The following is a 26,941-nucleotide window of genomic DNA, read 5'->3' as shown; positions in this document are numbered from 1 at the left end:
CTGAGAGCCCCATAATCACTGGAAGTGGCAGCCAAGTTCGTGTGGGACAGAGTGCTGACCAGCAAAGCCTTAAGGGAAATGTAGTTCAAGGCCGGAAAAGCGGCGTTGCTGTTGACAGAAGGTAATCAGATACAAGCCTGGGCCTGGCCACGGTGACCGTGCGGGCCGCGTCGCGGAGACTTCTGGGAGTGCTCGCTCGCCCTCGGAGTGCGCAGGCGCAGCGCGCCGAGTGGACATTTTGGTCTTTGTCCGCGGGTCAGTCCGGCCCCTGGGTCCACGTGGCGCGAAAGTAGGAGGTGGGATGTGGGCGTCTTGGGCCGGTCGGGTCGGGGAGGTTGAAGGGGAGGATTCTGGATCTGTTGGGGCGCGGCGCGAGGATGAGGAGTGGGTTTAAGAGCTTCTGGCCTACATGTGGGGTGGGGGTGGGGGTTTCTGAGGAGGGTTCCAGCGTGTGTGACCCTGAGTTTGTCCGTAAGTTTGACTGGATGTCGGGATTATTGAGTGAGAACCTGGGTGCAGGATTGTGTATGGCTGCATCTGAGAGGGAGATGTAGGAGACTAGCATTGAGGTAATAATATCTGAGCCGCACTTCGCTTGTCGAAAGTGCTGATAATAACGGTGCCATCTTCGTGGAGTGTTTTTTATTTGAAGGGGGGGAAAAGCTAAGTGAGAACTGATTTAAAAGTGAATTTTTATATAAAAACACATTTACTTTTAATTGGAGTAGAATGCAGATCACCGTGGTTTCTTCTTTTTTAAGCAAGCAAGACTATTTCGAAGGCACTTTTTGTTCGTGGGGGAGCTTGAGACGATCTCAAATCTCCTGATCTTCAGGGTATTTTAATAGGGCTGCTGTTAAGTCCTAGATTAAATGCCGACGTTGCACTTTGAGCAACAGCGTCATATAGCACAGAAAGCCCAGGATTAGAGTCAAGGGTTTGGAGTTCCAGGTTAGGTACGGTTATCTTCGTTCTTTGAAGAAAATTTAGTTGTAGGCAATGTTTATTTACTAGTCTGACCTAGTTTCTAGGGGTCTGACTCCTAAATGAATCGAGGTGTTTCCAAGTTGAATGGATTTTGTGAAGTAATAAAGACCGTTACTCCTTCTACAAAGATGCTTTTTTTAAGGAATCCCCACAGTCATCCCTAACAGAATTTTAAATAATAAGAGTTAAAGTAATTGGGTGCCAATTTAATATTTACAAATCAACAGTCTCCAAATAAACAACAGCCAGAACACATAGTAGAAGAGAACTATTTACAGTAACAATAAAAAAATGAGAAACAGTCTGCAAAATTATTAGAAAAGAACTTTTAAAAAAAAGTGCTGAGAGGAATAATATATTAATTAGATACACCATGTTTTTAATAGGAAGACGTCATAAAGCGTGTGCAAATTTAAATAAATTTAATAATTCAATGTGATCGTAATAAAAGTATCTACAATTTTTGGGGGGGAGCGGGGGAATTAGATAAACTGACTATGCACCTCATATGGAGAAATAAACTAGAATAGCCAGTAAAACTCTGAAAAAGAAAAGCAGTTGGCTGTGGGGAGGTGGGAGCCCAGCGCTAATGTTTTTTTGTTTGTTTTGTTTTTTGTTTTTCAATTCCAGTATAGTTAACATACAGTATTATATGTTTCGGGTGTACAATATAGTAATGTAACAACTGTATATATTATTCAGTGCTCATCAAGACAAGTGTACTCTTAATCCCTTTCAGTTGTTTCACCCATCCCCCTACCCACCCACTTCCCCTCTGGTAACCATCTGTTTGTTCGCTGTAGTTAAGATTCTGTTTTTTTGGTTTGTGTCTTTTTTTTTTTTTCCTTTGTTCGTTTGTTTTGTTTCTTAAATTCCACATCAGTGTAATCATATGGTATTTGTCTTTGACTTATTTAGTTTAAGATTATACTCTCTAGATCCATCCATCTAGTGGTAACGTATTTTAAAATATAAATCCTTAGAAATTGAAATCGTATTGGTGTTAGCATGAAGCAGGCAACATCTATAATTACAAATGTATTTTCTTTTTGGCGTGACTGTTTCACATCTGGAAATTAATCCTACAAATGTACCTGCATTTGCATGAAATGATATAGGTATGAAGTTGCTCATTGCAGGTATAGGTAAAGATTAGCCATCACTGGGAGATTCATTTAATAAAATTAGGTCCATCTATACAACAGAATAATACACAAGTGTACAAAAGAATGAGGAGGAAGCTTTTTGTATATTGACACTGAAATAATTCTAAAATGTATTGTTCAGTGAAAACAAGATGCCAAATGTATGGTATGCTTCATTTGAAGTAAGAAGAGGCAGAAATAATATATGTTTGTATTTGTTTCCATTAGAAAACTCAAAAGATAGGCAAGAAACTAATAAAAGTGGCTATCTCTGTTTGGGGTGGTGGTACCGGGATAGGTAGGGCAAAGGCAAATAGCTTTTTTTTTTTTTTTTTTTAAGATTTTATTTATTTGAGAGAGAATGATTCACGCGTGGGGGTTGGGGGGCAGAGGGAGAGGGAGAAGCAGATTCCCTGCTGAGCACGGAGCTCAGTGGGGGGGCGGCTCCATCCCAGCCCGCTAGAATCATGACCTGAGCCACCCAGGTGCCTGGGCAAATAACTTTTTATGTTGGTTTTCTAAGTATATGAATTTAGTATTTAAAAGTTAAAGTTTTGTTTTGTTTTGTTTTTTTGTTTGTTTTTAAGGAGGACATAGGCCATGGAGCCAGACTGCTGTTAACTCAGAAGTCTGCCACTTTGTACCTTGATGTACTTAAACCTATGCCTGTTTATTTACTAATAGAAAATAATAGTATCTATTCATGGGGTGGTTGGTTGTGCAGATTAAGTAAGGAGTTCTAAGTTCTAAAAAATAGTGCCTGGTATGTAGTAAGTACTCGATAAATGATAAATAGTATAATTACTATCTGCAAAATAATAGTTCTTTAGAAATAGTACAGCCATTTGTACTATTTCTGGTAGATATTTCTGAAAGATTCAGATATATAGATGTTCTTTTTTTATTTCCATGTTTAAACTTTTTTTTGACATTTCCTTTTATAACTGGAATGAGGAAGTTAAGATTTCTGTGTTCAAGTTACATTCATCTTTAGAAACCCATCATTATCTTTTTCATGAAAATGTTCTTTGATTTCTGTGGTTACTTTCTCATGGTTGTAATTCAGAACCTCTGATCATGTTTTTTAAAAATCCAAATTGTGACTTACTTTTGGCCAGAGTACATCAGAGATGATCTTCAAATTGCATAACATAAGGAGAGACATATCATTAGTGATTATATTTTTCCCTTTTTGACCAAAATGAAATCTTTATGATTTACTTTGGTACCGTATGAATGTTCATTCCCCATTGATTTAATGGATGGTTTCAACACTGATAAATAATCCTTGGCTAAATCAGCTTCTTTAAGGGTTGGAAAGTGGTGATTTCCTAGTTTTTAAAATTCCTTTTACATTTATTTGATTGCAAACCTCAAATTGTTTCAAATTTTTCTGACTTGTAAGCATCATTATAAAGTTGTGTTCTAGTAACTAAAACTTTCTTTCTGATACTCATATTACCACAGTTTTAGCTGGTAGACATTCCTCCAGTCTGACTCCTAGTTCATTTTGACTTGCTGCCATTTAATTTGAAAACCTTCTTGCACTCCAGGCCCATTTTCTACCTTCCCTCTTAGCCTTCGAATTTGCCATTTCTCCCAAGGAGCTCTGGTTCCTTTTATTAGAGAATGGTATTAGAGCCCAAGATCTGGGTGCTGACGTTCTCATTGCTGCAGCAGTAATTTTGTTACAAGGCATTTTGGTGATAGAGCTAGAAAATCCATTTTTAAAAATCATGAGTTCATATAAGTATTTCTAATTCAATTTAAATTTTATGATATTTTTATCTAATAATTAGCTCCTAATTATATTTCATAGTAAAAATTTTGAAACATGTTAACATAAATGCTTATTTTCTTTGTTTTATCTTTCAATATAAGGAAAGTGGGTTTCACAGTAACATTACTGGTATTAATAGTAACCATGAACATACTTTATCACTTTATCAGAAAAATTTCTTTGTAGCTATTTTGTCCCTAGAATGCATCCCACTAAAGATGTACAGTCAATTCTCTGTTCTAAAGTCTAAATCCTTTCTTTGGGGAACTTTGTTACTCAGGTTAATGTATAGTTGGGTTCATTTGTTTCAATTTGTTTTCAAGTTCAGGGACTGCTTTTTAAAAAATGAATTTGATTACTTAAGGACTAACTAATGGGGGCACCTGGCTGGCTCAGTTGGTAGAGCATGCAGGTCTTTATCTCGGGGTTGTGAGTTCAAACCCCACATTGAGTATCGCGATTACTTTAAAAAAATTTAATGCGATTACTTTAAAAAAATTTAAAAATCTTAAAAAACCCCCAAAAACAAAAAAATTAAAAGAAACTACATATTTATGTGATACAACAACAAAAGAAATACAACTCACAGTGATAACATCTCATTCTGCTTCCCTCACCCATCACATTCTTTGTCCCAGCCAAGTATAGTTTCTTCCATGTGTCCTGAAGATGTCCTTAATCATTATTATTATTTTTTTTCTTTTTAACTGCTGTATAAATAAGATGCCATTGTGTGTGTTTACCGTAGTTGATTCAGTTGTTGGACATCTGTTGTTGGACATTTGGGTTGTTTTCAATCTTTTGCTGTTACTAATTGCAGTAATGAATAATTTTTTACCTGTGTCATTTTGGACTTATGCAGGAGTATCTCTAGATTGCCGTATAGCTAGGTACTTAACACTCTACTAGCAATGTACAAGAGCACCTTCTCTGCTAGAACCTTACCATTAGAGTATAGTGTTATTATTTTATTTTTTGCCAAAGGCATAAGTGAAAATTGGTATCTCAGTGTAGTGTTATTTACATCTCTTATGAGGGAGGTTGATTATCTTCCATATGTTTAAGGGCTTCATGTATTTATCTGGGAACTGTCTGTTCATATCCTTCTCATTTTTCTGTGGGGGGTCCCCTTTTCTTCTAGTAGCTGTACATTAGAAAAGTTAGCCCTATGTGAAATGAGTTGCAGTTTTTTTTTTTCAAGTTTAAAAAATTTGTTTTGACGTTCATTTTTCTTTTTTTAATTTTTTATATTTAAAATTTGTTTAAAGATTTTATTTTTAAATAATGTCTGCACCCAATGTGCGGCTTGAACTCACAACCTGGAGATTAAGAGTTGCATGCTCTTCTGACTGAGCCAGCCAGGCACCCCTCTTTTTTAAAAATTCTGTTGAATCATGAGGGTTTTGTGGGTTTTTTTCATATAGTTAGATTTATCAATCATTTATAGTCAAAGCCTTCACCAGTGCTTTCAAATCTTATAATTTTTATAGGGTTTCATTTTTATATTTATATGTTAGTCCATTTAGAGTTTATCCTGTTGTATATTAGGCATGCATCCTCTTTTTCCAGTTGGCTACCCAATTCTTCCAACTCCATTTATTAAAAGTTCTTAAGTTTACTATTTTATTTATTTGTTTTTAAGTTTATTTTAAAATTCCATTTTGATCATATAATAAATTCTCACATGTATTGGTCTATTTCTGGACTTCATAGTCTCATCCATCTTCCAGTCTGTATTCATATACCAATATTTATATTTTTATTATTGAATCTTTATAATTTTGGTGTAACTAGTCTGTTATTGCTTGTTCTTTTCAGAGTTTCCTAGCTATTCTTCTTTCTTTTTCAAGATTTTATTTATTTGAGAGAGAACGCGCACGCATACACTATGTACGTGCTTCCAGAGGGTGGGAGGGGGAGAGAATCTCAAGCAGACTCCCTGCTGTGTGCGGAGCCCAGTCTCAGGACCCTGAGATCATGACCTGAGCCAAAATCAAAAGTCAGACACTCAACTGACTGAACCACCCAGGCACCCCCTTGCTTATTTCTTTTTCTTTTTTTTTTAAAGATTTTATTTATTTATTTGACAGAGAAAGAGAGAGAGCACAAGTAGGCAGAGAGGCAGGCAGAGGGAGAGGGAGAAGTAGACTCTCCGCTGAGCAAGGAGCCTGATGCGGGGCTTGATCCCAGGACCCTGGGATCATGACCTGAGCCGAAGGCAGCCGCTTAACTGACTAAGCCACCCAGGCCCCCACTTACTTATTTTTCTGTATAAACTTTAGAGTTAACTTGTCTAGTTCTCGGGGGAAAAAGCTTATTTTTATTGGTATCGCACGAAATTTATACAATAACTTAGGAGAAAGGGACATTAGATCTTTATGATGTTAAATACTGTCCATGTACATGATATGTACTTTATTTATATGTTCCAGTTTCCTTTTGGGTCCTCTGGAGTGTTTAAATTTTTTTTCATAACAGGTTTTAGACCTTCTTACTAAGTTTATTTCTAGGTACTTTATTTTTTCTATTGCTGTTTTACAACAATGTCATTTGTTGTGGTATATGGGAAAGTTGTTGATTATCTATAAATTAATTTTATTTCCAGCTTAATTTACCGAATTATTGCTTATAATTATATAATACTTGAGTCAGCATCCTTATTTTTAGTAGAATGTAATAGAAGCTCCTCCAGTGTTTGTTTTTGCATTGGATAAGATGTTGGCTTCTGTGGTCAGATATAGATTATGATTACCTATATATACATTACCCATGCTGCCTGCAACTCTGGGGATGTGAGTAGAAACAAAAAGTTTAAGGCTGAAGCTACTGCTATGCCTCAGATGAAACAACCAGGAAAGATCACATTAATCAAGGAAAACAAAAATCCCCCCAAACTCTAATACTGCAGTCTTTAAAAAAAAAAATCAGGCAGAACAAAATAAGATGTTCATCCTTTTTTTTTTAAGATTTTATTTCTAAGTAATCTCTACACCCAGCATGGGCCTCGAACTCAGAACCTCAAAATCAGGAGTCACATGCTCTACGGACTGAGCTAGCCAGGCACCCCAAGATGTCTATTCTTACTTTGTTTTCTTTTCATTCCCTCCTTTTGAGTGACCTTCTCTTCACTTAGTGTCTCTATCATTGTATTCTTTTTTTATTTTTTGTAATTTCAAGTTTTTATTGAAATTCCAGTTAACATATAATGTAATATTAGTTTCAGAAGTAGAATTTAGTGATTCATCACTTAACCTATAACACCCAGTGCACATCACAACAAATGCCCTCCTTAATACCCATTTAACCCATTCCCTCACCCACCTCCCCTCCAGTGACCCTCAGTTTATTCTCTATAGTTAAGAGTCTGTTTTTATCATTGTGTTCTTTATATAGCTTTGCTTGCTTCTTAAAGTTCTAAAAATTCATTGTTTTCATTTCTTTCTTTGTTGCAGTATTTTTCATGTGAGTTTACTCAGCTGTTTGAAAGTTATGCTGTTTGCTTTCACTGTTTTTCTTGTAGTATCTTTGTATGGATACAGACAAATTATTTTGTTTACTCATGTTTGCATGAGATAGATTTTTTTTGAGACCATTACCAGGAAAAAGGAAACATAATAGCATTCTGTGCTTCAGAGTTTATGTGCCTCTTCTAGTGTTTAAAGCAAATGAGTTCCTCACCCTGACCTGGTTGAAGCCAACTTCTATCTCCCATCTCCCTGTTTTCCCATAATTCTTCACAGTACTTGCCTTCCAGAATGATAAATTCACTTTTAGAAGTTACTAAATCTGGGGACACCCTACTCCCAAGTACTTTTTAAGCATACTCCTGCTTTCCCCGCAGTCCTTTTTTGTTTAATCTAGGTCTTGTTTTATTAGATCCCTTTAGGGTGAGACCTACTCATTCAGTAAAGAAATATTAGCTGCACAAATCTGAGCTTTTTAAGTTCTTAGAATCCCTCAAAGCATTCCCAGTTCTTCCTAGGCTTCTTTGCAACTTCCTGTTTAGGCCACTTGTGGGTCTGCCTTTGGTACATGGAGTTTGGGAGGGGTTTTTTGGTTCTAGTTTTGTTGTTCATTATTAGACTCAGTTGCAACAGTTCTCACACACTGTCATTCTGAGAATGAATATTTGCTAATTATTTCTGAGATCTGTTATTTCAAAGACTGTTCACCATTATGTAGTCTTTCTTGCTGTGCCTGCCATACTGTTGTGGTCCCTACACCATATCTACTATTTTGGGTGTTTGGGGCTACACTTAATATAATTTAGAGTGAACGTATTCTCTCTGCTAGTTTTACAAAAGATAATAAAGTGTGTATTGGCTGCCCACCACCCCCATTATTCTTGATATTTTGTATAGTTTTCAGAAGAAGTACTTGAAAGATTCAAAACTAAGCAGCCACCATGCTCCTTTGAAACCTTTCCTTGCCTCTTTGACTATTGGGTGTTCCTAGGATTCTGTCCTTGATTATCTTCTTCATATACTGTGTATATTCTCTAAGCAGTCACAGTCACATTCCACCTATGTCTTCAGCAGCACTGATATTCTCACAGCTGATAAATTCCCATTTCCTTCCTGGGCTTCCTAGGCCTATTCTGAGCTCCTTACGTATATGCGCAGTTGCCTGCATGTTACTCAGAAACCTGACACTCTGGATGTCCAGAATATCAAACTTGATCTCCTTTCCCCTACAGATTGTCTTCAGCCAACTCACTCTCCCCTGTTTCTGTGTACGTTACTGTTTAAATTATGTTCTAAGCCCTCCATCTCTGCCACACCCCAGCACAAAAATTGGTGACCAAGCTTTTTCAACATACATAGTAGATAGTGTGTATGTGTATAAGTAGTAACTCAGGTTTTTAGGATTTTGCTTTTTTTTTATATGATTTCAACTTTATAGAAAAGTTGGATTAGTTCAGAAAGTCCCATATATCCTTTACCCAAATTTACCATTTACGTTTTGTTTTTTTGCTTTATTTTTCCTTCTTTGTCCAAATATTTGTGTGCATAATTTTTTTTAACCATTTGAGACTAAGTTGAATACATGCTTCCTTTATAAGTATTTCAGCATGAATTTTCTAAGAACAAGGACATTGTTTTTCATGACCATAGTATGGTAACTAGAATCAGAAAATTTTTAACATTGACACATTGCTACTATTTAATACAAAATCCATATTCAAATTTTGTCAGTTGTCCCAATAATGTCCTTAAAAAAATTTTTTTTTTTTTTAAGATTTTATTTATTTATTTGACAGAGAGAGACACAGCGAGAGAGGGAATTCCACAAGCAGGGGGAGTGGGAGAGGGAGAAGCAGGCTTCACGTGGAGCAGGGAGCCCGATGTGGGGCTTGATCCCAGGACCCTGGGCCAAAGGCAGATGCTTAATGACTGAGCCACCCAGGCGCCCCTAGAGGACATTTCTAATACATAGTTTTAATCAGATTATAATACAAAGTAAATGTTAGGACTCCAGGAAAACTTTTTGCAGCTTTATTCCTGAATACTGTAAGAACGATTTCCTATGCATTGTATCCTCGTGACTTAGTTCTGATAGGCATCCACTGCTGTTGTCATAGATGTGAGTATTAAATTCATCCAGGAATAAGGGCCATGGTTAAAATCCACTCAGGAACCTATGTAGGAATGTGGTGGTACAGAACAGTAGCAACCAGTCATGTAAGGTATGAACAGCTTTCCTATGTAAGTGAAATTCTGAGAAATAATTCTTTTTTACCCCATTTCTGGATGTGTGGAAACTTAAATGGTTTAATGGGTATGGCTTTGAAATTCAGGTTTCAGATAGTCTTAGTCCCTTTGCTTATTATAATTGTGTGTGCTTTAATCTCTAAGGCAAAAGGTCATTACTTTGTTCTTTTTCACAGGGCTGCTTCCTTGTGTACCTGGAAACTGCACCTGCCTCATCATTCAGAAGGCCTGGAGGCCCCAGGGCTCAGCCTGAGTTCTAGGATGGTACTTTGGCCCCCAGCATTAACATTCTAGTGCTGTGTCATTTCCCCAAAAGCAGGTTATAAACTGACCAAACTGTATGTGATCCTCTGTTGAATAAGAAGACACTCTGGATGGTGGAGAACAAAGTGGAAAGGAAATTTGTTCAGGTGAGTTAATGGCAAGGCAGGTCACAGTTGTTCAGGCAGCACTGATACCTTTGAAATACTCAGGGATGTTTTCTTATAGTCCCTAGACTTGGAGTATTTACTTGGTATGAATTCTTTAGATACCTGGATTACATTTACAGTAATGATTTTTTCTGCTTCAGTACTGTATTATTTAATCAGATTTTTTAGATGCCCCTCTTATCTCCATTCTGGATGTCAGCACTTCACACTTTATTTGTATTACCTCTGTGTGATTGTTCTCCCTTTCATTCATACCCTCATCTCATACCTCCCAATGTGTATAGACTTTTTTCCTCCCATGCATTGTCTTTTATAGGTCTTAAGTCTTTATATATTGTCTGACATTTAGGTTCCTTTTTATTACTTGCCACCTTCTTTCATTCTTTCAGTGGTAAAATGCCTCTGAATTATGTTTTACATCTGTAATCATGCTTTCTCTTGTCTTCTTATCCCACCTTCTCCCCCATTACACATCAACAAACAAAGCCTCCCTTTCTCTTCCACCCCCATATACCTCTTTCAGAAGTTGTTGGCTTAGCAATCAGTTCTGCCCTTTTCTGCTGTATGTGCATATAAATGTTATGAGTCTTTGGTTTTTAATATAATAACATGAGCTTGTAAAAATTGTTGAACATCAAGGTGTACAGTGAAAAAGTCTCTTAACTCTTTATTTCAGTCCTATAGATTTTTTTCTAAAGATGCAGTCATGGGGCGCCTGGGTGGCTTAGTCCGTTAAGCGGCTGCTTTCGGCTCAGGTCATGATCCTGGGGTCTTGGGATCGAGCCCCACATCCGGCTCCCTGCTCAGCAGAGAGCCTGTTTCTCCCTCTCCATCTGCCTGTCACTCTGCCTACTTGTGCTCTCTCTTTGTCAAATAAATAAATAAAATCGTTAAAAAATACATATATATAAAGATGCAGTCATTTTTAAGAGTTTCACATGTAGCCTTCTTGAGGTAGTCTATGAATAAACCAGCATATATTATATATCTATGCTATAAATATGAATATATACGTATGTAAGCCCTCACTTTTCCTTTTCATATAAATGGTAGTATGTATTCTGTTGGGTCCATAGTTGTTTTTGTTTGTTTTTGTTTTCTGGGAAGGACTCTTATCAACACATTTTATTTGACCTGTCTCCTATTTATGGACATTTAGGTTGTTTCCAGACGTATGCTTTTGAATACACAAGTGCATATATACTTATTTATATTGCTTTGCAGAGGTAGTGTAGATACAACTATATAGTGATTTATCCTAAGTGGAAATGCTGAGTCAAAGTTATGTTTATTTATAGACTTGACAGAAATAAGCATGTTCTCAAAAGTAGTAAACCAATTTACATTTCTCTCGACATGGTATATTCATATAGTTGACAAGTATTTATTGAATGATATTATTAGGTACCATTTCAGTTACTAAGGAGATGTCATTGATTAAAGTTTTCAAAAATTCCTCCCTCCTGAGGAAGACACGCTGTGAGTAAATAAGTAAAAATATATGTTCTATCAGATGGTGGTAGTGCTCTGGAGAAAAATTAAAGCAAGGAAAACCAGCATAGAGAAGGCTAGTTGGTAGTTATAATTTTTTTTTTTTAAGATTTATTTATTTGAGAGAGCGAGAATGAGAGAGAGAGAGTACATGAGTGGGGGAGGGTCAGAGGGAGAAGCAGGCTCCTCGCTGAGCAGGGAGCCCGATGCGGGACTCGATCCCGGGACTCTGGGATCATGACCTGAGCCGAAGGCAGTCGCTTAACCAACTGAGCCACCCAGGCGCCCGGTAGTTATAATTTTAAATGAGTTGGTCAGGGAAAGGTCTCACTAAAAGCATGATGTTTGAAAAAAAGATGTGAGGCATGTAGTATTTGATGGAAGAGCATTCAGCCAGAAGGAACAAAAAGTGTTAAAAGCCCTGAGTCTGGAGCTTGCTATTTTAGAAATACTGATCAGGGCAGAGTAGGCTGGCACACAGTGAGCACAAAGGAAAAAGAACAGGTTTGGTTAGGTAACAGGCCAAATCAGAGACTTTGACCTTTATTTTGAGTGATTTGGGAGATCATCAAAGGGTTTTGAGCAGAGGAGTGATAAGATCAAAATTATATTTTGGCTGTTGTATAGAAAATAAGGTATGGGGGGCCAAGGCTAGGAGATTAATCAGAGGCTATTGCAGTAATCTAGGTAAGAAAATGGTAGTAGTTGAGCTAGTGACAAGTCATATTCTTATATTTTATTTTTTTAAAGATTTTATTTATTTGAGAAAGAAAGCAAGAGAGAGAGGGAGAGAGATCACGAACAGGGGGAGGAGCAGAGGGGCAGAGGGAGAGAGAAAAGCAGGGAGCCTGATGTGGGGCTCCATCTCAGGACCCTGGGATCATGACCTGAGCTGGAGGTAGACACTGAGCCACCCAGGTGCCCCAGATTCTTAAAATATTTTAAAGAAATAGCTGACAGGATTGGCTGATAGACTGTGTTATTTTTATTTATTTATTTTTTAGGTTGTATTGTTTATAAGAGGAAGAGGAATCACACTGATAACTCCAGGGTTTTATCTAGAAGAGAATGAGTTAACATTTCCTGAGATAAGAAGACTTCAGGAATTTTGGGAGATAGATCAAGAGGTTTGTTTTGGACTTGTTGATTGTGACGTGTCTACTGATCATTTAAGTGCATATTCATATAGGCAGTTAGATATACAAGTCAAGAATTTAGGGAGATAGTTGTGACCTTCTGTTCTGCCGTACTAGTAAGCTGCTTTATTTACTGATGGTGTCTCTGTATTTCCTTGCTCCATCTTACTTTCCCTACCATTTAGGGATGCTGGTGGGTCCACCAAGTCTTCTGTATCCAGCCTACATTCCTGGATTCTGTTACTAGAAACAAGGTGATGATTTGGCCCCTGAGGCTGTGCCTTATGTTTTCGGAGAGCACTGTGCCTGAGAACTCTCCCTAAAAAAACAGCAATGGCAGTTGCCTGCTAACTATCCTCATAAGATGTTAGAATTAGAGCTACTTCCTACTCTTCTCAACAATGCAGTTTTCCCTTTTTTTTTTTCTTCCCTGTTTTTCTTTATCCTTCACAGATGTGAAAAGTGGGCAGAGATGTTCTTATTTTACCATTTTAGAAGAAAGGATCTATTTATGTCGTGTGAGTCACCCCTGTAGGAATTCTCTCGCACTTTTGCTTGATTGGTGCCTTGACCTGAGATGTTGCTTTATCTTTCTAAGTGTTTTCTTATCTTTTGCTTTTATTTTTTTCCCCTTTCTCCTCTCACTGGAGGTGGCTCCTAGAACACTGCATTCTGCCTTTCCTCCTTTTCTTTATAAATTAAATCCCAGAGACTCATTTTTTAAAAAGATTTTATTTATTTGAGAGAGAGTGTGTGTGTGCCTGCTTGAGTGCAAGTGGGGAGGAGCAGAGGGAGAGGGAGAAAGAATCTGAAACGGACTCCATGTGCAGTGCGGAGCCTATCCCACAACCCATGAGATCATGACCAGAGCCGAAACCAAGAGCTGATGCTTAACCGACTGAGCCACCCAGGCTCCCCAACACTCATTTATTCTGAAGTTAGAAGTAACTCTATAGTATCAGTTTTTATTTTTCCAGCCTTTCTGTCTTGCCCACCATAATTTTACCTGTTTATACTATAAACAACTGTCTGATTTGTTTCATTCTTTTTGTATCACTGAAGTCATTAATATAATACCTAAATTGGAGATTTCAGCTCATTATTTTCAGGTCCAGAGAGATTACCTAAAACCAATTTCATATTATGTCTGGATTATTTATTTTCTCATGATCTTTGAGATATGGTCAGCCAAGCCTTTAAAAAGATATACTTTAATCTTATCAAGAGAGGACATATTAACTAACCATGAATATAAATGTGAACGTATTTTCTTTATAAAATTCTTTGAATCTTGGCTTTTGATTACGCAATGTTCTACCTATTCAGGTCCTACTTATTTAAACATGTTCCTCTTTTGTTGATCTCCCCTTCGACCATCCTGTTTCACATTTTCATGGAAATTCAAAAGTCCTGAGTAAGTTGTCTTACATGTTTTTATATTTTGGTATCTGGAGTCTATATTATAACCTGTTGAAAAGAAGGCCCATGGTTCTGTCTCCCGTTTTGATTAAATAGGAGATACTTATTAACTAATCTATGAATTGTTGTGGAAGGATTGTTATTGATCAATTCTTTTTCAGTTTTTTATCCATGAACATTTTCAAATATTAAAATCTGAAAGAAGAGTACAGCATTCTCCCATATACCACTATGTAGATTCAATACTTATTTTGCTATGTCTGTTTTATATGTCTCTCCCTGTGTATGCATATTTGTATGTGCTGAAACGTCATGACACTTCACCTCTAAAAAATTAAGTATTCATTGTCTAAAAATAATGGCATCATTCTACGTAACCAAAATATCATTACTCCTTAGATGGATTAGCTATAATGCCCTAATATGTAATAATTAGTCCATATTTAGATTTCCTCATTTATATCCAAAATACTTTTATAGCTTTAAAAAAATTTTGTTCTTTTTTTTTTTTCTTTAACTATACCCGGTGTGGAGTACAGCTTTCTCTAAAATGCCAGAATCCAGTCAAGGCTTAGACTTTGGATTTGGTTGTTGTCTTTTTAGTCTTTAAAATCTAAGTTCTCTCTCTTCCTTTTTTCTCCCATGGTATTGCCCCTGGCATTTAAAAAATTTCTGCCATCAGCCATTCAAAGAAAAGAGTAGAGTGACTAATACAATCCAGCATTTCAGGTTATAGTTAGGATGTTAAGACTTAGCTATATACAAATTCGGTTTAAAGATACTTAGTATGAAACATTTTAGGAAAAGTGAATCTGATTGTAATTAGAAGTTCAGGGAAAGATGTTCATAAGTAAGAGACAAGATTGGAGAAAGCTTTTTAGGAGCATGTTATTGGAGCTGCTCTCAGGAGGTTCTGTAGATTCTAAGATGGTCAAAAAATAGGAGGGGTCAAGTTAAACCAAAGAAGGACATGAGGAACATAATATGCATAATTGTGATTCACTGATTGCATAATTAACATGCTTGACAGGCTCTTCCTCAGGTCTGGTGAATTTCTTTAAAATCTGTTCAGAATGCTCACTTTCTTCTTTTATGTCTTGAATCTTGCCTTCTCAGAGGCCACTCTATCTAAAATTAAAACTCTACCCTTCTCTGATCTTTTTTCCATAGCAGTTACAGCTTTTTAACAAACCATCTTCTTTATTTATCTGTCCACTATAGTGTAATCTTGATGAGGACAGCGAATTTTGTCAGTTTTGGTCACTATTGTTTATCCCTAGAGCTTAGAAGTGTGCCATGCACAGAGTAAGGAAAGAAGGTATTTGTTGAATGAGTAATGAGAAATGTTTTGAGTAGCAGTTTTCAGACTTCCACTTTTTTTTTAATGACAGCTTTATTGAGATTTACTTCACATAACATAAAATGCATCCTTTTAGAGTATACAATTCAGTGGTTTTTAGTATATTCCCAAGTTGCGCAACCATCACCACTAATTCCGGAACATTTTCATCCGCACAAAAAGGAAACTTGGTACCCATTAGCAATCACCTTTATATTCTTAAAACTTGAGGACCACCTGGATTTTAAAAATTTTCATAACAAGTAAAAGATCTGTATGTATGGTGACAGATGTTAACTAGACTTGTAACCATTTTGCAGTGTATACAAATATCGAATCCTTGTCGTACACCTGAACCTAAAGAACGTATAATGTTATGTCAATTATACCTCAATTACAAAAAGTAAAAGGAAAAAAATAGTTAATGGTAGGGGCGCCTGGATGGCTTTTTAAAAAAATAGTTAATGGCAAATTTTATGTTGTGTGTTTTACCACAATGGAATATATAAACAAACACGAGGACCTTTTGGTTTATGTGGACTTTAGTGATATTTGCCTTATTTAAAAGTAAAATTGAGAAACTTTTAAAAGTGTATTTATTAAAAAATAATAATCCCATTACTTGTAAATTTAAATTATATATTTTTTTTATTAAAGATTTTATTTATTTGACAGAGAGAGGGAACACAAGCAGGGGGAGTGGGAGAGGGAGAAGCCGGCTTCCCACCGAGCAGGGAGCCCGATGCGGGGCTTGATCCCAGGACCCTGGGATCATAACCTGAGCCGAAGGCAGATGCTTAACGACTGAGCCACCCAGGTGCCCTTTAATTATATTTCTTTCTTTCTTCCTTCCTTTCTTTCTTTCTTTCTTTTTTTAAAGATTTTATTTATTTATTTGACAGAGAGAGACACAGTGAGAGAGGGAACACAAGCAGGGCGAGTGGGAGAGGGAGAAGCAGGCTTCCCGCTGAGCAGGGAGCCTGATGTGGGGCTCGATCCCAGGACCCTGGGATAATGACCTGAGCCGAAGGCAGATGCTTAACGACTGAGCCATACAGGCGCCCCTAAATTATATTTCTTAATAAAAATAATTTTCCAGGGACACCTAGGTGGCTCAGTCAGTTAAGTGCCTTCGGCTCGGGTCATGATCCCAGGGTCCTGGGATCAAGTCCCACATCAGGCTTCTTGTTTAGTGGGGAGCCTGCTTCTCCCTCTGCCTGCCGCTCCCCCTGTTCATGCTCTCTCTCCCTCTCTCTCTGTCTCTCTCTCTGACAAATTAAAAAAAAATAATTTTTCAAAATGAAAAAGTTTAGTGAGAAGAGAGGCAGTATTTGTCATATCTATATCTTTAATGTCTGGTTTAATAGAAGACAGCTAGATTTCTCATTTCTGCTGTTGTAACATGTTATTTTGGTTGACGTATATGAAAAAATTGTGACTTCACACAGATGTAGTTAGAAAGGGAGAAATATTTCAGTAGCCTTTTCAGATAGTTGTGGATATTTTTTGGTACTACATTAACACCTGATAAATAATTTTTTCAAGATTAGCTGCAATATAGAATTTGAAACTCTGTATTTTTTTGTTTTCTTAGGTAAAATCTGTTGGTCTGTCTTAAAATTTGAGTGGGTCTCTTGCCCATGCATGACTTTTGAAACATCATGTATTGGTCAATTGAGTTATACAGATCTTTCAAATATTACCATATCAAAGTCTTTTTTTTTCTTTTAAAGATTTCATTTATTTGACAGAGACACAGCGAGAGAGGGAACACAAGCAGGGGGAGTGGGAGAGGGAGAAGCAGGCTTCCCGCTGAGCAGGGAGCCGGATGTGGGGCTTGATCCCAGGACCCTGGGACCATGACCTGAGCCAAAGGCAGACGCTTAACGACTGAGCCACCCAGGCGCCCCATATCAAAGTCTTTTAAGTATTGGGACCTATCAATCTCATGGCGAAGGATACAGATTTTCCAAAATTTTAATTTTTGTTTGAAAACTCAAATTTTATCATTGGCAACATGTACTGTCTGTTGTTTTTCTTGAAATGATTCTCACTTCGTTCTGTCTCAAGAAAGTACCTGCCAAATAATACCCAAGTCTGAATAACCATAATTTGTAAGGCAGTCATTTATTAATTTATTGAAGTAAATTAATAGTGCTCCATGAAAAAAGTGACTAGTTTAGCTCACAACTTATTTAAGACATCTTTTTGAGACAACTATTATCCTTTCATATAGAACAGAAGTATTTGTGTAGTATAGAATTTTATTTATTATACTTTTTTTTCTTTCATGGAATTTATATTTGTCATACTTTTGTTTCCTTGGTTTTCTATATTTAGCACAGACTCCATAGAATAGTTAAAAGCTCTCTAAATACTAGTTTCCAGATGGTCAAATGCACTGGGAAATTTTTTTCCCCATGGAGATATACCTGTAGAATTTTTGTCCTGCTCCAGTCAGAACTGGCTGTACTTTGACCTGATAGCTCTTATCTTGTAGTTTTTCATCAACATTATCAAAGACTTTTTTTCATTTGTTTTCCCCATGTTATATCCCCTTTCTTGGATTCTGTATCACCTTCTCTGCCTACTAATTTGGTGGAGCTCATCTGGTAGCATCCTGAGAGGAAAGGTGCATTGAGATAAAATTTTTTAAAATTTGCATACCTGAAAAATGGCTTTGTCCCATTAGATTGGTAGGCTAAGCTTAGAATTTTCCTTCAGAGTTTTGTCTTTTAGCTTCTCGTTTTTCTGTTGAGAAATTTGGTGACATTCTGATTCCTGTTCCTTTCGGTGATACATATCTGCGTGTAGTTGGGTGATATATATGTGTGTGTGTGTACATATATAATAGTTTTTTTTTTATTTATGGCCTCTTTTTCTTTTGAAATACCATGGTGATACATGTAGGTATGCATCTTGTTTTCATCATGCAAGGTACTAAGTGTGCCCTTTAAGTCTAGAGATTCATGGCTTACAGGAGAGGAAGCTTTTTTTTGTTTTGTTTTTCTTTGAGTATTTCCTCTAATCAGTGTTCTTCTTTTGTTTTCTGGAACTTATTCACTCAGCTAATATGTTACCTTGGTTTATGCTCTGAATTTGTCTTTTAAAAAAATTTATTGAGGTCTAATTCACCCACAACATTATATTAGTTTTAGATGTACAATATATTTTTTTCCCTAAGATTTTATTTAAATTCAAGCTAGTTAACATACAGTATATTATTAGTTTCAGGGGTAGAATTTAGTGATTCATCAGTTGCAAATAACACCCAGTCCTTATTACATCAGGTCCCCTCCTTAATGCCCATCGCCCAATTACCCCATCCCCCCACCCCCTGCAACATAATTGATGCTTGTATATATTATGAAGTGATCACCATAGTAACTCTAGTTAGCATCTGTCAACACATGGTTAAAGAACTTTTTTTCCGATGAGAACATTTAAGAACTACTCTCTTCGCAACTTTCAAATATGCAATACGGTTTTCCTAACTGTAGTTCCCATGCTGTACATTACATCCCCATGACTTATTTTATAACTGGAAATTGTACCTTTGACCCCTTTCACCCATTTTGCCCACACCCCAACCCCACCTCTGGCAACCATCAGTATGTTCTCTATCTATGAGCTTGGTTTGTTTAAGATTCCACATAGAGGGGCGCCTGGGTGGCTCAGTTGTTAAGCGTCTGCCTTCGGCTCAGGTCATGATCCCAGGGCCCTGGGATCGAGCCCCGCATCGGGCTCCCTGCTCGGTGGGAAGCCTGCTTCTCCCTCTCCCACTCTCCCTGCTTGTGTTCCCTCTCTCGCTGTCTCTCTCTGTCAAATAAATAAATAATTTCTTAAAAAAAAAAAAAAAGATTCCACATATAAGTGAGATCATACATTATTTGTCTTTGACTTCTTTCACTTACTGTAATATCCTCAAGTTCCATCCATGTTGTTGCAAATGGCAAGATTTCGTTCTTTTTTTTTTTTTTTTTTTAGATTTTATTTATTTATTTGAGAGAGACATAGAGCACATGAGAGGGGGGAGGGTCAGAGGGAGAAGCAGGCTCCCCGCCGAGCAGGGAGCCCGATGCGGGACTCGATCCTGGGACTCCAGGATCATGACCCGAGCCGAAGGCAGTCGCTTAACCAACTGAGCCACCCAGGCGCCCCGATTTCGTTCTTTTTAATGGCTGAATAATATTCCATTGTATTTTATGTACCGCATTGTCTTTGTTCATCCATCGATAGACATTTAGATTGTTTCCATAACTCGGCCGTTGTAAATAATGCTGCAGTGAACATGGGGGCACATATATCTTTTTGACTTAATGTTTTCATTTTCTTTGGATGTATAACCAGAAGTGAATATGGTTAGTTCTATTTTTAATTTTTTTTTTGAAGATTTTATTTACATTCGACAGAGACACAGCGAGAGAGGGAACATAAGCAGGGGGCGTGGGAGAGGGAGAAGCAGGCTTCCCGCGAAGCAGGGAGCCTGATTCAGGGCTCGATCCCAGGACCCTGGGATCATGACCTGACCCAAAGGCAGACGCTTAACAACTGAGCTGCCCAGGTGCCCCTATTTTTAATTTTTTGAGTAACTGGCATTGAATTTGTTATCTTTTTTTTTTTTTAGATTTTATTTTTATTTTTATTTTTATTTATTTATTTATTTATTTATTTATTTTTTAAAGATTTTATTTATTTGCGAGAGAGAGAATGAGAGACAGCATGAGAGGGAGGAGGGTTAGAGAGAGAAGCAGACTCCCTGCTGAGCAGGGAGCCCGATGCGGGACCCGATCCCGGGACTCCAGGATCATGACCTGAGCCGAAGGCAGTTGCTTAACCAACTGAGCCACCCAGGTGCCCCTATTTTTATTTATTTTTTAAAGATTTTATTTGAGAGAGAGTGAGCAAGAGAGAGCAGGGGCAGAGGGAGAGGGAGAAGCATACTCCCTACTGAGCAGGGAGCCCAACGTGGGGTTTGACCCCAGGACCCTGGGATTATGACCTGAGCCAAAGGCAGACACTCAACTGACTGAGCCACCCCGGCACCCCTAAGATTTTATTTTATTTTATTTTTATTTTTTTAAAGATTTTATTTGTTTATTTGACAGAGACAGAGAGAGCAGGAACACAAGCAGGGAGAGTGGGAGAGGGAGAAGCAGGCTCCCCTCTGAGCAGGGAGCCCCATGTGGGACTCAATCCCAGGACTCTGGGATCATGACCTGAGCTGAAGGCAGCTGCCCAACGACTGAGCCACCCAGGCGCCCCCTAAGATTTTATTTTTAAGTAATCTCTGCACCCAACATGGGGCTCAAACTCACAACCCCAAGATCAAGAGTCTCATGCTCCACCGACTGTGCCACCCAGGCGTCCCTGAATTTGTCTTCTTAAAGCTTCTTCCGGGAAATACTTGTCACTTGGGCTTATATTTCATTGGCCAAACAGGTTAGCTGGCCATGCCTGAGTTTGCTAGGGTGAAGTACTATAATCCTTCTCCAGTAAGAGGACCCTGTTAATTAGTGAATAATACAGTCTAACTTCCCACTCCCCATCTTAATTTCAAAGGAACTTTTTGTTTCTTGCTTACAGAACCAGATTATTGTTTCACTGATAAAATATCATCTGTCTGATTGGTTTTAGGTTTTGTTGTTGTTTATTGTTCCTTACCTATATTTCTCAGACATTCTTATTTTTTCTTTTGATGTTGATCTGTCTTGTTAGTAGGGGTTCCTCAAATGTGTTTGAAATATTGGCTGCGACCATATTTAAGACTGATCCACTAAAAGGTGATCACAAGTTCTTTCATACCTGGTTGCTTCTAGTCATCTGGTAGGTTTCAGTGAATCAAAAGTAGAATGCCATGGGGTGGGGTACCTGGGTGGCACAGTTGGTTAAGTGTTTGACTCTTGGTTTTGGCTCAGCTCATGATCTCAGGGTCGTGAGATCCAGTGAGGTCGTGTCAGGCTTTGTGCTCAGCAGGGAGTCTGCTTGAGATTCTCTCCCTCTCCCTGGGCCCCTCCCACTCATTCTCTCTCTCTCTCTCAAATAAATCTTTAAAAAAAAAAAAAGTGCCTGGCTGGCTCAATTGGTGGGCTTGTGACTTTTGATCTCGGGGTTGTGGGTTCAAGCCCCACGCTGGGTGTAGAGATTACTTAAAAATAAAATCTTAGGGGCGCCTGGGTGGCTCAGTCGTTGGGCGTTTGCCTTCGGCTCGGGTCGTGATCCCAGGGTCCTGGGATCGGGCCCCGCATCGGGCTCCCTGCTCCGCGGGGAAGCCTGCTTCTCCCCTCCTTCTCCCCCTGCTTGTGTTCCCTCTCTTGCTATGTCTCTCTCTGTCAAATAAATAAATAAAATCTTTAAAAAAATAAAATAAAATCTTTAAAAAAGTGGGGGAGGGGAATGCCTTATGGACCAGGGTCTCCACAGAATGATTATACTGCTTTACTCACACAAACCCTGATGTGTCCAGGTCCTTTGTTTTGGTCAAAAAAAAAAAAAGAGAGAGAGAGTACAGGTGACAGATAACATCTTGGAGGGGTATCTACTGAGTTTTTTCATGGGCTTTTCAGGTTTTTCAGAGAAGGAGCCTTTCATACCCTGCTCACAGGTATATATTACGAAGGCCAACCCTTTTTGGCATGAGCTACAGACTGTCCTGGAGGGCTCACCATATTATGTACAGATTTAATCCCATTGATTTCAGTGTAGCACCTCTCCCTTATCATCTCTTACTGGATGTCCCTGAGCCTGGAGCTTCTCTGATTAAATTTCTGCAAAGAGGGGCGCCTGGGTGGCTCAGACGGTTAAGCGTCTGCCTTCGGCTCAGGTCGTGATCCCGGGGTCCTGGGATCGAGCCCCGCATCGGGCTCCCTGCTCCTTGGGAGCCTGCTTCTCCCTCTGCTTTTCTCTCTCTCTCTCTCTCTGTCTCTCATGAATAAATAAATAAAATCTTTAAAAAAAAAAAAATTTCTGCAAAGAATAATTTCCATTTCCTACAAAGGAGTGGTCCTACTGGGAGGGTAGTGCTCCAACTGCACCTTATATAATCTTTTTTTCAGCTACCATCCTTTATTCCTTCTTTTGAGGTACTTGATTCCCTTCATTTCCTTAGTCTTTCTGGTATTTTGTGGCATAAATTGGTTTGACATTGGCATCTTCTGCAGTATCTTTACATACTTAAACTTCCTCAGCTCTGCTGTGTTGAAAATCTTTTGTGTGCTCTTATGTTATCAGGAAATTTGTTAATGTCTGTGTGTATTGATGTCTCTAGTCCTGTCCATTTTTTCTTGTGAGCTTGTACCATTTTCCCTTTTCTTGTCTTTAATTGGAGTTTTGGAAGGAAGCAGTTGTTGGTTAATTCCTTTCCTTTTCTTAGACATCCTGGGAGACTTTCTCAATTTTATGTCATCTTTTTATCCTACTTGTTAATTCCTCATTGTTGGTTACATTCAGTTTGCTGAACTAAGAAATGGGAAAGGTTATTTTTCAAGAGTAATCCTTAAGCTCTGTGTGCCCATGAATGTTAATTTTCTATGCAGATATCCTCCACAAGCGTTTCCTTCTCAAAAGTTATTTGGTGACATTGGTCATGAGGATTTTTTCATACTGTGAGGTGGGCTTCCAGAGTTCATCCCAAAAGCACAATCCAAAATTTTATTACTAGTAATGGGAAAACTCATAAATAATGGTAACATAAAGCTAACATTATCGAGTGCTTACCATTTGCCAGCCACAGTACTAAGCACTTTATACATTAACTCCTTTAAATGATGATTCTTTGTACTCCATTTTAGAAGAAGCCTGAGAAGATGATGAGCAGATAGAGAGGCAACAAGACTTGGGAAGGAAGTTGCATCCATCTCCAGTAAAGACTGAGGAAAAACAAAAAGCAGTGAATATAAGAAAATTGGAAAAATACTTCCTCTGATCTCAGACATTATATCTTTTAAGGGCAACATCTTTTTCAACTTACCTAGAAAGAATTTGAAACACAGTTTAGCTTATAGTCATGAGGGAAGTTGTGTAGGAAAGAATCATCAACTTAATTTAGTTTGGAAATCCTGCCACAGCTTATTCTTTATGGTAATAACCCCCTTTAAGTATAAGTCAGTGTGGAAATGCCTTAGTTAAAAAAGTTTGAACGCTTTCTGAAAACAGAGCATTCATACTGGCGAGAAACCCTATGAATTTACTGAATGTGGGAAAACTTTCACTCATATGTCACACCTCATTAAATGTAGAAGTCAGGCTGGAGAGAAACCCTGTTCTAAGGAATACTGAGGAGGCTTTAGCTAGATGACAGATCTCATTGAGCAGAAGAAAATTTTTACTGGAGAGAAACCAGTTAATATAACAAAACCTCATTGAGCATTAGAAAATTTATACTTGGAGACAAAGCTTGTAATGTACTGTGTATTATAAAGTTTTCTCTTGAATTTTATCCCTTTACATTTGAAAGGTCATACACACAGAGAAGCCCTTCAAATGTAAGAAATGTGGAAATACCTTCAGCCAAAAGTAAATCCTCATTCATCAACAAATTCATACTGGAGAGAAACCTTGTGAATGTGGGAAAGCTTCCATTCAGATGTCACACCTCAGTCAGCAGAGAATTTGTAGTGGGGAAAACCCCTTTGCTTGTAAGGTATGTGGGAAAGTCTTCAGCCACAAATCAAATCTCACCGAGCATGAGCATTTTCATAACAGAGAGAAACCTTTTGAATGTAATGAATGTGGAAAAGCCTTTAGCCAAAAGCAATATGTCATTAAACATCAGAACACCCATACTGGAGAGAAGCTTTTTGAATGTAATGAATGTGGAAAATCCTTCAGCCAGAAGGAAAACCTCCTTACCCATCAGAAAATTCACACTGGAGAAAAACCTTTTGAGTGTAAGGATTGTGGGAAAGCTTTCATTCAGAAGTCAAACCTCATCAGACACCAGAGAACTCACACGGGAGAGAAGCCTTTTGTATGTAAGGAGTGTGGAAAAACCTTCAGTGGCAAGTCTAACCTTACTGAGCATGAGAAAATTCATATTGGAGAGAAACCCTTTAAATGTAGTGAATGTGGAACAGCTTTTGGCCAGAAGAAGTACCTCATAAAACATCAGAACATTCACACTGGAGAGAAACCCTATGAATGTAATGAATGTGGAAAAGCCTTCTCTCAACGAACATCGCTTATTGTACATGTGAGAATTCATTCAGGTGATAAACCTTATGAATGCAATGTATGTGGAAAAGCCTTCTCTCAAAGTTCATCTCTTACTGTGCATGTGAGAAGCCATACAGGTGAGAAACCCTATGGTTGTAATGAGTGTGGGAAAGCTTTCTCTCAGTTTTCAACCCTTGCTCTGCATTTGAGAATACACACAGGTAAGAAGCCTTATCAATGTAGTGAATGTGGGAAAGCTTTTAGCCAGAAGTCACACCACATTAGACATCAGAAAATTCATACTCATTAAAAACCATGTAAATATCTTAAAAATTGGAAAGCATTGACTAAGAATTTAAGCCTCGTAGCACATCAGAAATAATCATGCTCAAGGAAAGTATCACAAATGAGGAAAACAAAAGCGAAAAACATCCTGGACACCAGGGAATTTATACTGAAAAGAAAGACATTTGTATGATAAAAATCCTGCACCCAACAAAAAAGCTGATGGTGCAGGTAATGCTGAAACTTTAGATGCATTTCCACTAAAATTGGGAATGGGAAACATGCTTCTTATTGCTGTCTGCATAGATCTGGAGATTTTCACCAATGTAATAAAAAAATAAGTTGTAAGTTTTGGAAAGGAAGAGACTTTTATATTGATTTAGCAGAACAGAAGAGATTCTGGAAACACCTATGCATTTATTAGAATTTAGACTATGATAGAAATGGCAATGGGAGGTGAGAAGATAATGAGACTATGTAAACAATGATTTGAAGGTAATCTGTTCTCCAAGGAAAAAAACAAACCATGAACTATATATACACCAAGGTAAGATCCAAGAAGATAAAAACAGGAATATGAAAAAGCTACATACTGAAATGGTTATGACCTTGGGAGTAGGGAAACATTCCTTATAACAAGTTTAAGAATACCTAGAAATTCTGAGTTTGTATGCTTCGGAAATATATACCAGTCTATTTACTGTGGCATGATTTGTAGTAGCCATAAGTTGGAAACAACTTAAATGCCCATCGGGAACAAAATGGAAAATACTTAATGATGAAATACTGTATATCTGTAAAATTTAACAAGCAAGATCTACATGTATTACAGAGGAAGATCTCAAAAATCATGTTGAAGGGGGAAAATGAAGTTGCAGAATAACACATATATTACAATGACATTTTTGTAAATTTTAAAACTTTTCTCACAAAATTCAGTATTGGTAATGGATACATATATGTATGTATGTTTTTAAAATGTTTTTGAAATGGATTGGAAGATACAGACCAAACTCTTGATAGTGGTTGCTTGTGAAGAGTGGAGAAGGGAAAGGGGATGAGTGTGGGAGGGATGGGATGGGGACTGTTTAAAGGGACTTCAATTTTATATATAAACATCCATTTCTCTTAAAAACTAAAAAGACTGCAAGTAAATATATCAAAATACTGGATAATTCTGGATTGTGGTATATGGATATCTTGTCTTATTTTTTGTACTTTTCTGTATTTTTAAATTTTCTCAAAATTAATAAGAATGGGGGTGAGGATGGGAACACTGTACCTGTAGAAATCATGTTCTAATGGATTCATTCCCAATCAAGTACTAAACTTTTTATAGAAAATATTTCTAAAATTTTATCAATAATGAGTGGATGGACTTGCTCTCTATGTAATACGAAATTATCTATTTTATTAAAATTAAAAATGACAGCATAATCCAAATCTGTTTTATTTTTACATGTTATGGTGTGCACTGTATGGTCTGTCTTTACATTTCTAACATTACTTTGCAACATACCATTTGAGCTTAGAAATTTTTAAGAACTTTTAGTTCAGTAAGTGTACATGCACATACTTCATATAACTTGTCTTTTTCAGATAAACTGATTTTGGAATACCAATTTTGCTGTCCTGTACATTTTCATGAGAACAGCTTAAGTTTGGGGAGAACCTGGGTGGCTCAGTTGGTTAAGCTTCCAACAATGATCTCAGCTCAGGTCTCCCCTCCCCCCTTAAGATTTATTTATTTATTAAACAGAGTGGCGGGGTGCAGAGGAAGAGGGAGAGAATCTTTGAGCAGACTCCTAGGTGAGTGTAGAGCCCAGTGCTGGGCTCCATCCCAAAACCCTGAGATCATATCCTGAGCTGAAATCAAGAGCCGGGTGCTTAACTGAACCACCCAGGCACCCCAAATCTTAGTCCTTTTTAATATGAAGTCCCCCACCCACTTTTTAAAAAGGTTGTTCTATATTAATCTACTGAGGAATTATACCGCATGTTTGTACACCATTTTATTTTATTTTATTTTTTTAAGATTTTATTTATTCATTTGAGACACAGAGA

General features: G+C 37.6%; 2 protein-coding genes across 10 annotated transcripts in view; one reads left to right on the top strand and one right to left on the bottom strand.

Annotated features, from left to right (window-relative positions):
• Positions 1-26,941, bottom strand: part of LOC110590097 (zinc finger protein 567) — a 156,349-nt gene that overhangs the window by 29,393 nt on the left and 100,015 nt on the right.
• On the top strand, positions 53-26,320 carry ZNF146 (zinc finger protein 146). Of its 9 annotated transcripts, none has more exons than XM_044922201.1 (3): positions 53-121; positions 9,800-10,033; positions 23,230-26,320. In XM_044922201.1, the coding sequence occupies exon 3, from the start codon at positions 24,024-24,026 to the stop codon at positions 24,900-24,902; it is 879 nt and encodes a 292-aa protein (XP_044778136.1). In that variant the 5' UTR covers positions 53-121; positions 9,800-10,033; positions 23,230-24,023; the 3' UTR covers positions 24,903-26,320. The 9 variants fall into 9 exon arrangements, 7 of the variants coding, with proteins under 7 accessions (XP_044778136.1, XP_044778138.1, XP_044778135.1 ...); XM_044922203.1 differs by lacking the exon at positions 53-121 and adding an exon at positions 212-296 and having other exon boundaries at positions 9,943-10,033; XM_044922200.1 differs by lacking the exon at positions 53-121 and adding an exon at positions 222-296 and having other exon boundaries at positions 23,895-26,320.

This window comes from Neomonachus schauinslandi, chromosome 16 (assembly GCF_002201575.2).
Source record: "Neomonachus schauinslandi chromosome 16, ASM220157v2, whole genome shotgun sequence".
In the NCBI taxonomy this organism is placed as follows: domain Eukaryota; kingdom Metazoa; phylum Chordata; class Mammalia; order Carnivora; family Phocidae; genus Neomonachus; species Neomonachus schauinslandi.
Note: the sequence above shows the minus strand (reverse complement) of the source record. Positions and strands in the feature narration are given on the sequence as shown.